Consider the following 11,653-nt stretch of genomic DNA (forward strand, 5'->3'; position numbering starts at 1 on the left):
AGGTCCCGCCCCTAAACCACGCCCAATACCGCCCAGTCCCGCCCCCGACACCAAGGTCCGCCCCAAGCCACCTCGGCCCGCCTCGCCCTGAAGGACTTTTGTCCACGTCCGGCCGCCGTCCGGCAGTGCTCTCTACTTCCGCCTTCGCCCACGTGGTCAGGTTCGCGCTCAGTCCGCGGCTCCGTGAGTGGGGCCGGGTCAGGGCGCGCCCCACTGGTCCCGGCGTGGGTGGCCGGGGTCTCCCCGACTCCCGAGGGAGAGCCGGCTGGGTGGGGCGAGAGGACGAAGGGGGAGCAGGCGGGACTAGGGAGGTCAGAGGTCAGCCTGGGGGTCAGGGACGTCTGAGGTTATCCGCGGGCGGGGCTGGAGCGGGAGAGGGTCCCTGGAAGGTTAGAGTTCAGAAGGGGCGGGGCTGGAACGTGGCGGGTTGTTGGGGGGCGAGGGGAGTTCGGGAGGGGCGGGCTGCTGTGTAGGGGCCCCGGGGAGGTCAGGGATCTAAAGGGCCTGGGAGGGTGCGTGCCCCCTCACCCCCGCCACTCCCGGCACTGCATGGGTCTCCCCGGCCTGCGGGCGGCGGCCTGGGCCCTGAGGAGAGCCTGTGGACCGTGGACCCCGCACCTGGGACTGCGCCTCCTCTGGTAATGACGGTGCACTCGTCTGTGACCCTGGGGTAGCACGCTGACCCCCACTGAGCCCGACTGCATGCCCGGCGAGCGCCAAGCCCTGGTCGCGTTAAGCGCTGTCACTGCTCCGTTTCTCGGACAGTGAAACGAGGCCAAGTTAGTGGTTGGGCAAGATCTCCAGTTAGCGCCCAGCTGGGGTTTGGACGCCGCGGTGGTCAGTCCAGGGTGTTTACCGGCCCATGCTGCCACCGGCACTTTTTCACTGTTTCCTTCTGTGTTGTTCACCGCCCCGCACCCTACCCCGCACCGTGTCTTTTCAGTTTGCACCCAATGGCCGGGAACGGGGAGGCCCCCATGCCCGTGGGAGCCAAACAGGAGCAGGACAAGAAGGCCCGGAGTGGCTGGCAGGGCCCCACCAGGGTCTGGGAGGAAACCGAGCAGCAGGCCAAGAAGCTCAAGAGCAGCGAGGATGGGGAGCAGCAGAGGAAGCTGCCCAAGCGGAAGATCGTGCTGCTCATGGCTTATTCTGGGAAGGGCTACCACGGCATGCAGGTGCGGGCGCCCCGAGGGGCCTGGGCAGCTCTGACCTCTCAAAGCCACCGTGTGCTTAGGGCGGGGACCTCAGAGTGACAGTTGCCCTGTGAGCCATCTCAGGAGATGGCAGAAAGGGAGGTCTCATTCTTCACCTATTCTATTGGGTGGTTCCCATCAAGTAAGATTCAAATGGAAGCACCTTTGAGACCTGTGTCATCTGTACATTGCTTGGATGCTTGTGGGGGGTGTTCACGAGCCTCCTAAGGTGATTAAGGTCCTAGTCCTGCTGATGACCAAGCACTGTGGCCTCGGGCAAGTGACTGGAGCTCTCTCGCTTCCTCTTCTTTAAGATCACAGTCCTGGCATGAAGAGTCATTATTAGGCTGACTGATGCTGCTCGCTAGGATTGGGACAGCACCAGGGATGCTCAGAAGAGGCTGCTGTTTCTCTTTGTCAGAGTCGTGAAGGTGACAGTTTGCAAGTGCATGGGCACATGAGAATTCCCTGCCCGGCCCCACCAGGCAGTCCTTTCCTGGAAGGCAGAAGGGTCTGGGTGCCCCGATAGATGCATGTGGGTTTTCTTCTTGTTCCTTGTGGTCAGCTCTGTGGCTCTTACACTTTGGTTTCTTGTTCTGTAAACTTCTTTAAGCTTGGCTCCCAGGGAGTAATTCACTGCTGTGTAAATTATCTAACTGAAGCAGAAGTTTAAGAAAACGATGCCCAACCTTACCAAGGGCTGTGGTAGCCTTCACTGTGAATAACAGTAGTAATGAGCTACTTTATTTCCTATTTCATTATTTTCTTTATAAGGTTGCACCCATGAACCCAGTTTGATGACCACTGGTAGACTGTGACAGTGGGTGAAAACAGTGCTTCGGTCCCACTTAGTGGAACAGGCTAACCACCTCTGCTGCTCTTTGTGGTTATTTAAATGCTTTTTTGAGGGTGACTTTGATCACATGTGTTGTTGCCTTATCACCGACTTGAGAATTTTGCCCATGTCTCATCATACCCAGTTGGCCTCAGTTTCCTCATCAGGGGAATGAATGAAGGGTGGGGAGTGACGGTAGCTCACATGTGATAGGGCATGTCGGGATGTGTGGAAGGGTTGTTACCCCTGTTTCCTAATACGCATGCCCATCGCTGGAGGAGCATTTACAGCTTCTTGCTGAGTGAGTGGCTTATGGTGCCTTGGAGACTGTAAGGTGAACTTTGGGAAGAACCTTCCCACTGTGATGAGCCTTGGCGAAGTGCGTGTAGGACTGTGTCCCTTCCTTGTCAAAGGTTTTCTCGGAGAATGTCAGGGTGGTGATCTCACCAATGTCACGGGATCCTGCAGGACTGGGCTGGGGTTACAGCGCATCCCTCACCAACAGCACATTCCCATCCGCACCCACTAGATGCTGGTAGTACGCTGGTGGGGCTTCCTTCTTTAGCCAGGGGCCTGCCTCCCTGTAGTGATGCAGGAGGGCATGCTCAGGACCTGAGGGGCGGGGGGACCCTGGGGTGCTGGGGGAGGGGATTCCCAGGGTGATGAGGGAGAGGAGTCCCTCTTTGGCCAGGTGCTGCAGACAGATGGGTCTTCAGCAGGAGGGTGCTGGTCTCTGACTTGTTATTCAGTCGTGTCTGACTCTTTGTGACCCATGGACTGCAGCACGCCAGGCTCCCCTGTCCTTCACTATCTCCTGGAATTTGCTCACATCCACTGAGTTGGGGGTATGCTATCCAACCATCTCATCCTCTGTCATCCCCTTCTCCTCCTGCCCTCAATCTTTCCCAGCATCAGGGTCTTTTCCAATGAGCTGGCTCTTTGCATCAGGTAGCCAAAGTGTTGGAGCTTCAGTTTCCAAAGAATATTCAGGACTGATTTCCTTTAGGTTGACTGGTTTGATCTTCTTGCTGTCCAAGGGGCTCTCAAGAGTCTTCTCCACCCAGCCCTGGTGGGGTTGCCCCCTCCCCACCACGGCAGTATTGCGCATGCCCTTGACCCCAGGGGGCAGCCCTGGACCCACGAGCCCAGCGGGTGTGTGGAGTGCAGACTGGGGTCTCCTGGGGTCCTACCACTTGCCCCACCCTGCTCAGCTCCAGAAGAGAGAGCTGCGGCTGGTGAGGAGCTGGGGCCCCGGGCGCTGACCCTGCAACTTGAGGACTTCTGGCGACAGTAGCAGCTGCAGGGGTGATGTCATCAACTGCGTGCTGGCCTGGCGGTGTTGCTGACACGCTCACGGCGTTACAGAGAAACTGTGTTAGGGTTGACTTTGCCTTGATAATTACTGTGAACACTTTGTTCATTTTTTTTTCTTTTTTATTCACAAACTAAACCCATAGGAAATTATAAAGTTAAAAAAACAGTCTTCTCCAGCATCACAGTTCAAAAGCATCAGTTCTTTGGAGCTTAGCCTTCTTTATGGTCTAGCTCTTATATCCGTACCTGACTACTGGAAAAGCCATAGCTTTTGGACCTTTGTTGGCAAAGTGATACCTCTGCTTTTTAATACGCTGTCTAGATTTATCATAGCTTTTCTTCCAAGGAGCAAGCGTCTATTAATATCTGACTAGGTAAGGGGAAATGTTGTCTCAGGTGAGGCCAATGTTGGCTGCCCAGGGTTGGAAATTTCTAGGACTGTGGGGACCCACAGGTGGCTTTCCTACTTCTCATAGGTCGGGGGACGAGCTGCAGGGTCTCTCCATGTCCACAGGTGTGGTCCCCACTTGCCAGGTGCGGGCATACCAAACATGTCCCTCCCTGGACCAGCCCCAGCCCGGGGCCCCTTTTTGTGGGTCGTGACTGAGTGAAAAACAATTTTTCTTCTCTTTTCCTCAGAGGAATGTTGGGTCCTCGAAATTCAAGACCATCGAAGATGACCTGGTGTCGGCCCTGGTCCGCTCGGGCTGTATTCCTGAGAATCACGGGGAGGACATGCGGAAGATGTCTTTCCAGCGCTGTGCCCGGACAGACAAGGTAGGTGCTGTCCCCACGTCCCCGGCAGGTGCGTGCAGCACCGAAGCCGCCTGTCTGTGGTTTCTGTTTGTCCTTGTCCCACTTTCCCTCTTAGTGTCTCTATCTCTCAAGATTCTGTTGGTCACAAATGACAGATGCACAGATCAAGCGAGTCTAAGTGGAAAGAAATTTGTTGCCTCGTGTGACCAAGAAGCCGGGGCATTTCCGGCCCAGGTGTGGCTGGACCTAGGTGCTTGGGGCCACAGGCCCTGATGTCCTCTCTGCCTGTGCTTTCTCTTTGGCTGCTCCTGTGGGTGGCGCAGTGGCCACGACATCTGCCTTAGAGCCAACCATCTCAGGCTCAGATACAAGCAGGACCATGTGGCCACAGAGGTATAATATACAAATGGTTACTGCATTCATCCTGAGCACAGAGCTCAATCAGTTGTGTAACCAGCGCCCCATCCCCAAAGGATTCCTGCTGTTGCAACTCAGATAGTGACCTCTTCCTTGCTCTGCCCTGGAGTTCTATCATCTAACTTGCATTTTCTCTTTTTCCTAAGTCCTGGAGAATCACATCCAAGGTGGGACTTTATCTCCTATCTGCAGGATGTCATAGATTTGTTCCCTAGCTTTATGTTTTGTTGAGCTTCAAAGTTGACTTGTAATGTTTTATGAGTGGCACAGCATTCACTCCCTTGGTATACAGAGCACTGTTCTCGTCTCTGATTATTCCCTTCAGATGCATTTCTAGAAGCAGAATTCCTCCGTGGAAAGACGCAGCGTGTGCGTGGTCCTTCTGCTGAAGAGACCAGCGTGCCGAGCGTCGTGCTCCAAGTGCAAGGCCCAGCTGGCCCTCCCACGTCTGCTTCCTTTGCAGGGCGTGTCTGCGGCCGGCCAGGTCGTGTCCCTGAAGGTGTGGCTGATTGATGACATTTTAGAAAAGATCAACAGCCACCTTCCGTCTCACATTCGGATTCTGGGTAAGCCATGTGTCACTGGGGCTGTGCACCAGGTGGTGGCCGGTCCCAAGAGAGAAGGGACACGCAATTCCTTCTCTCGCTGAGTTTCTCTATTGTGGAGATAAGACAACAGAGCAGGTCCTTAGCGGTTGGTTGCAGTGGCTGTACGTCAGTTATAGAAAAGGATTCAGGACTCGCGTCTCCTTCAGGGAGGGACACAGCCAGACAGACAGACTCAGGCCATCGGTGCAGCACTTTGGCACTACATGTGCCTTGTTTTAACCAAATGCTTGGGTATGAAAATCTGGATTTGATCAATTAAAACAGGGGCAATTATTCCCTTTTGTAATAGGCCTGATAATGGGATTTCTAGGTCCTTTTCTTTTTTTGTAATCAAGTCTGACTCTCTGCCTTTTAGGTGGCGTATATGTGCCATTGGTGTTAATAATTATTATAATGTGTACTGGGATGGCTGGGTGAAGATCTTCTTGCCTCCTGTTTCTCTCTGTCCCATATGTTACTTTGTTCCCCTCCTCTGTACTTTGTTCCCCTCCTCTGTTTCTCCCTCCTTTTGGATTAATTGATGTTTCTTATAATTGCTTTTAATGATCACTTTGGGCTTCCCTGGTGGCTCAGTTTAAGAATCTGCCTGCAATGTGGGAGACCTGAGTTTGATACCTGGATTTGGAATATCCCCTGGAGAAAGGAGCAGTTTGATTGGTTAACGCTATGACTTGCTATAGTTTTTTTTTTTTTAAGTGATTGCTTTGGGGTTTAAATTTAAAGCAAGAGTTGGCAAACTTTTTCTGCAGAGGGCCAGAGGGCCACAGAAGTCGTGTCTTGACTCTTGGAACCACATGGATTGTAGCCCACCAGGCTGATCTGTCCATGGTATTTCCTGGGTAAGAATACTGGAGTGGGTTACCATTTCCTTCTCCAGGGGATCTTCCTGATCCAGGGATCAAACCTGTGTCTCCTACATTGGCAGGCGGATTCTTTACTGTTGAGTTTCCAGGGAAGCCTGAATTTACTTTTAGTATAATATAGTTTTGTTTTTATTACACTGTGGTCTTTCTCTCCCTGGTAGGGTAATCCCTCTTGAAAACCTCCTCCTAGAGCCAGTCCTCTTAAAGTCTCACTTGATGCTTCTTAACAGTCATTTCCCCAGGGAATATTCTAATATTTGCCATGGGTTGTTCCCCAGTTTTGCTAAAACAATACCAAACCCTATGCACAATCGCAGCTGTTTACACTGCTTCTATTACGTGACACAACACGACCATTAACAGCCCAGCTGTATGGTCGACTGCCAGCCCCCCCCAGCCTCTTGGAGATTATGTTCCACACCACAGAAATTACGTGCTAAAGCATATTTGTGATGCTCAGTGTCGACCAAGATGAATTCTTAAAGCACGACAAAAAACAAAAATAAGATTACCCCAAGTCAAACATAACAGCAGAAACAGATGGTGGCGAGCACAGGGAAGGTGCAGCCTTGAACTGGCAGTGGCGGGCGGAGAGGCAGGGGCAGCCTGCAGGCGCTGGCTGCTGTGGAGGGCTGTCGGGGTGGGGGGGCATCGAATCACCCCTTGAAATATGAAGCCAAAGTTGGACTTTAAGCCAGGCTCCTTGTGAGGCTGACTCCTTGCAACTTGGTTGTGCCTTCAGCGTGAGGACAGCTATGCAGCAGGGAGCACCCAGGCCACGGGGGACTTCTGGTCCCCAGCTCTCAGAAGCCATCCCCACCAGCAGTTCTCGCCATCCTTGTAGAAATTTTCTGTACAAGTATAGACATAATCTCTATGTGTGTATTCCTGTCACAGAAAGAATTCCCCTTCCTGTAGTTCTCCATTTTGCTTTTCTTTCTTTAGAACTTCTTTTGTTGTTGTTGTTGTCGCTCTGGGTCTTCATTGCTGCGAGGGCTCTCGCTAGTTGTGGCAGGTGGGGACTATGCTCTTAACTGCAGTGCACGGGCTTCTCATTGCGGTGGATTCTTTCGTTGAGAGCACAGGCTCTAGGTGCGCAGACTCAGTAGTTGTGGTGCACGAGCTTAGTTGTCCCGAAACATGTGGGATCTTTCCAGACCAGGGATCGAACCCATGTCCCCTGCACTGCCAGACGGATTTTTATCCATTGTACCACCAGGGAAGCCCCATTTTACTTTTTTTTTTTTTTTTTCCACTTAACAGTTAAATATTTTTGGAGCTTCTGCCAGTACAGTGAGCCCTCAGCCATGAGGCCCCCGGTCCGGGTGACGTGCCACCTGCCCTGCGGGCCTGCCTCTCATTTCATCCTGCAGATGTCCAGGAGCCACTGATGGCTTTCCTATTGCTGGGCTTTTTAAGCTTCTTTTGCTGTTGATCACATTGCTGCCCCTGGCCTCACCTGCAGAATGGCTTCTGACCCATGGGTTCCGAGTCAGGGTCACCAGCTGGCGCTTTGGTCTCCATGGCACCTGTGCCAGGTCCCCCTGGGATCCTAGAGGCGAGAGCAGAATGCCCAGTACTTTGGCCGACCCTGGGTTCTGACAGATGCCTGAGAGTTGGCTGTACTGGTTGGTTTGGTTCTGAGACGGAGTGTCTGGTGGACTGAGGGTTTAGCACGGGGAGCCAGGTCCCCCTCGGGCTCATCTGGGTTTGGGAGGCGAGGTGCCAGCGCTCAGAGCTGCTCGTGGTGTCATCAGTCTGTTCTCGTCGCTTCCTCTGCCCCCAGGACTGAAGAGGGTCACGGGCGGCTTCAACTCCAAGAACAAGTGCGACGCCAGGACCTACTTCTACATGCTGCCCACGTTTGCCTTCGCCCACAAGGACCACGACTCGCAGGACGAGACGTTCCGACTGAGCGCAGAGACACTGGGGCGTGTGAACCGGCTCCTGGCCTGCTACAAAGGCACCCACAACTTCCACAACTTCACCTCCCAGAAGGGGCCCCATGAGCCCAGCGCCCGGCGCTACATCCTCGACATGTTCTGTGAGGAGCCCTTCGTGCGTGAGGGCATGGAGTTCGCTGTGATCAAGGTCAAGGGCCAGAGCTTCATGACGCACCAGATCAGGAAGATGGTGGGGCTGGTGGTGGCCATCGTCAAGGGCTACGCGCCTGAGAGTGTGCTGGAGCGCTGCTGGGGGGAGGCCAAGGTGGACGTGCCCAAGGCTCCAGGGCTGGGCCTGGTCCTGGAGCGAGTGCACTTTGAGAAGTACAACCAGCGCTTTGGCCACGACGGGCTACACGAGCCGCTGGACTGGGCACGGGAGGAGGCAGAGGTCACAGCCTTCAAGGAGCAGCACATCTACCCCACGATCATTAGCACTGAGCGCCAGGAGAGGTCCATGGCCCAGTGGCTGAGCACCCTGCCTATGCATGACTTCAGCGCCACTGCCCACGCTGCCGCTGGCCTAGGCACCAAGGTGGGGCTGGGGGCTGGGGACCACGGGGACCATGGGGGCTGGTGCCGGCCTTCCCAGGAGCTCAGCCAGGCGCTTGTCCACACCTGTCATTGACTGTGCCCATTCTATAGAGGAGCAAGCGTAGTTGCCAAGAGCTGCGTCACTCCTCCAGAGTAACAGCAGTGGCAGGAGCAAAGGCCAGGGCAGAGGTTCTGGTGGCTGGCTCACCTGCTCTGCGCTTGGTTACCCCGGCTGAGGGGCACATTCAGTGGCCCGTCTTCCCAAGTGTGAGATGGAGGTGTCAGTAGGACGTCCTTCTCTGGCTCATGCACTTGGTTGGTATGCATGTGTCTGACTCCAGAATGTGGGATCGCTTGGACCCAGGACACTGAGCAGCCCGGAGGCATTCTCCTCACCCAGGGTGGTGTTCCTATCCAGGCCCAAGGTGCTGCCTTCCATCTGTGGGGGAATGCAGGCTGATGCAGACCCTGCATTTTGGCCCATCACCCAATCAGGCCGCTCTGCTCAGCGAGCAAGGGAGCCAGGCTTGCTGTCAAGTACCTCCCAGGGCCCTGGCTCAAAGTGTGACTCATCTGTTACGTAACTACCAACCTTATGTTAGAAGGAGAATATCCATGATTCAAGGTGCTGGAGCTAAGAGTTAACATTTTAACTTTAGTTCTCAATTCTTTACCCTGCAGTGAGGGAGGTCCCCAAAGCCCATGTTCTCTTCTGGTGGTCCAGCAGGCAGTCAGAGGGTGAGATTCCCACCTGGAGCTCTGGGCGATTTCTTCCCATGTTCTAGATATCCAGAAAGACACTGTCCTTCCTCCTCAGCTGGGCTTGTAAACTCAGGTGCATCCAGGGAAGGGAGGTAAGCAAGGTGGGCCAGGTGTAAAGAAAGCAGGTGTGCAGGTCGGATGGTAAGTAGCATCCAGTGTCAGGAGGCAGTAGGGCTTGGTGGAGACTGTGGCCAACAGGAGAGCTCTTGCTCCACCCGAAGGGGCAGGTGCGGTCAGTTCAGCCAGTGGAGGTGGAGCCAAGTGGTGTCAGTTCAGTTCAGTTCAGTCGCTCACTCATGTCGGACTCTTTGCAACCCCATGAATCGCAGCACGCCAGGCTTCCCTGTCCATCACCAACTCCCGGAGTTCACTCAAACTCCTGTCCATCGAGTTGGTGATGCCATCCAGCCATCTCATCCTCTGTTGTCCCCTTCTCCTCCTGCCCCCAATCCCTCCCAGCATCAGGGTTTTTTCTAGTGAGTCAACTCATTGTGTCAAGTGGTGTCAGAGCTTATGTTTTTTTCCCAGAGAAACTGGCATTCCGGGATTTTATGTGAAATATTCTACCTTTTATTTATATACTTTGGGTTGCGCTTCTGTCCTTTGATGGTTGATTATCAGTTTTCCCAAGCACCATGAGGCCAAGTCAAGCACATGTACGGATATGACCTGGGGCCAGGCTTGCCCTCTGCTTGATTCTGTGAATAGAGGCCTCCGGCCATTTGCCATCTGTACATACTGCTGAGGGGCTTGTACTTGTCCAGCTTAGCAGTGGCCCAGTTTTATGTTCCCAGGGTTCTGCAGTGGTGGCCTCTGGGTGTTTGAAGGAGCCCAGTGAAGACCTCCCTTCTTGTTCCCAGCCCCTGGCTTTCCCAGTCTTAACACAGGTTCTTGAACCAGTTAAGAGACACAGAGTCAGGGTGAGCCCCACCTCAGGCAGGTCAGGGCAGCCCAACCTCCACACCGGGAGGAAGTGCCTGCCCCTGGACGACATGGTTCTTCACTGCTGTCTCTCGTGTGCTGTTGCTCTGCAGGCCCCCAGCTCCCTGGAAGGCAGTGACGGGGTCGGGGACAGTGACTGAGGCCCTGGGAGCGTCTTGGAAGTGGCCCACGACACGTGCCGGGACCTGCCACCCTGCTGTTGGCTGTGTGCCTTCGCCAGATGGGAGAGCCCCCGCATGCCCTCTTCACCTCAGGGTCTTGAGACCTGCGTCATTCTGAGTTTTCCTCACAGGGAAAACCTGCTGCAAATCTTTTTTCAGCTCAACACGTTGACTACACACACCTGAGCATGTAAAGACTTATTTTTTTAAAGAAGCGATTTTCTTATTAAATAAGTACAAACTTGGCTTAGTCACTTCTATTCATTTTTGAGCTGCGGCGCTGGGCATGTGGGATTCTTAGTTCCCCAACCAGGGATTGAACCCGGGCCCCTGCAGAGGGCTAAGCACAGAACACCAGGGAATTCCCACTTAAGATACTTCTTTGACTTTTTTCCTCAGTCTTTTCTGTGGGTCTTTCATGGAGAGAGACGGTTATGTGCTGTGTTAGCAACAGGTCTGGCTCTGCTTCCACCCCGAGCTGTGAGAACCGCGGGTTGGTCAGTGCACATGCAGGGGCCGGCTAGTGGGTGGAGGCTGGAGTGGGCGGGACGCTCTTGGCAGGATGGGGCTCGGTGGCCAAGAGAGCCGCACGGACAAGAAGAGAACAGGGTGACTGTTGGGCCATGCATAGCAGTCCCAGGCGCCAGAGAACATGGGTTCCTTCTGTGTATCCACCTGGCCCCCTGCAGCACATAGCTTTCCTCTGGATCCATCCATCCCTGGCATGTTCCACACTCAGGGAAGGAGCATGAGACCCGGGTGGGAAGAAGGGGCACATTGTTGAACCTCTCCCTTAGCGAGCTTTCCTGCCAGCAACTTCATCCCCTCATTGGCTAGAAGTGTGTCATGTGGTCTTCTGTAGCTGTGAGGGAGGCAGGGAATGCTTTTTAAGTGGTGCCCTGCAGAAGAACAGTGATATTCTGTCATGGAGGAAGAAGGGGTCAGGAGGTGGCAGTCGCTGAGTAGCAGCAGAAGTTCATTTCAGTTCAGTCACTCAGTTGTGTCTGACTCTTTGTGACCCTATGGACTGCAGCACACCAGGCTTCCCTGTCCAACACCAACTCCCGGATCTTATGCAAACTCATGTCCATTGAGTTGGTGATGCTATCCAACCATCTCATCCTCTGTCATCCTCTTCTCCTCCTGCCTTCAGTCTTTCCCAGAATTAAGGTCTTTTCCAATGAGTCAGTTCTTCTCATCAGGTGGCCAAAGTATTGGAGTTTCAGCTTCAGCCTCAGTCCTTCCAATGAATATTCAGGACTGATTCCTTTAGAATGGACTGGTTGGATCTTCTTGCAGTCCAAGGGACTCTCAAGAGACTTCTC

The 11,653-nt window shown here is 54.0% G+C and overlaps 1 protein-coding gene across 3 annotated transcripts; it reads left to right on the forward strand.

Annotated features, from left to right (window-relative positions):
• Positions 1-45: 45 nt before the first annotated feature.
• PUS1 (pseudouridine synthase 1) lies at positions 46-10,573 on the forward strand. 3 transcript variants are annotated; one of them, XM_044930311.2, is made up of 6 exons: positions 46-183; positions 944-1,175; positions 3,982-4,119; positions 4,979-5,081; positions 7,773-8,464; positions 10,260-10,573. In XM_044930311.2, the coding sequence occupies exons 2-6, from the start codon at positions 954-956 to the stop codon at positions 10,305-10,307; spliced, it is 1,203 nt and encodes a 400-aa protein (XP_044786246.1). In that variant the 5' UTR covers positions 46-183; positions 944-953; the 3' UTR covers positions 10,308-10,573. The 3 variants fall into 3 exon arrangements, with proteins under 3 accessions (XP_044786246.1, XP_044786247.1, XP_006045583.3); XM_044930312.2 differs by having other exon boundaries at positions 179-318; XM_006045521.4 differs by lacking the exon at positions 46-183 and adding an exon at positions 483-638.
• The last annotated feature ends 1,080 nt before the right edge of the window (positions 10,574-11,653 follow it).

The sequence above is a fragment of the Bubalus bubalis genome, chromosome 17 (assembly GCF_019923935.1).
Source record: "Bubalus bubalis isolate 160015118507 breed Murrah chromosome 17, NDDB_SH_1, whole genome shotgun sequence".
NCBI classification, from domain to species: domain Eukaryota; kingdom Metazoa; phylum Chordata; class Mammalia; order Artiodactyla; family Bovidae; genus Bubalus; species Bubalus bubalis.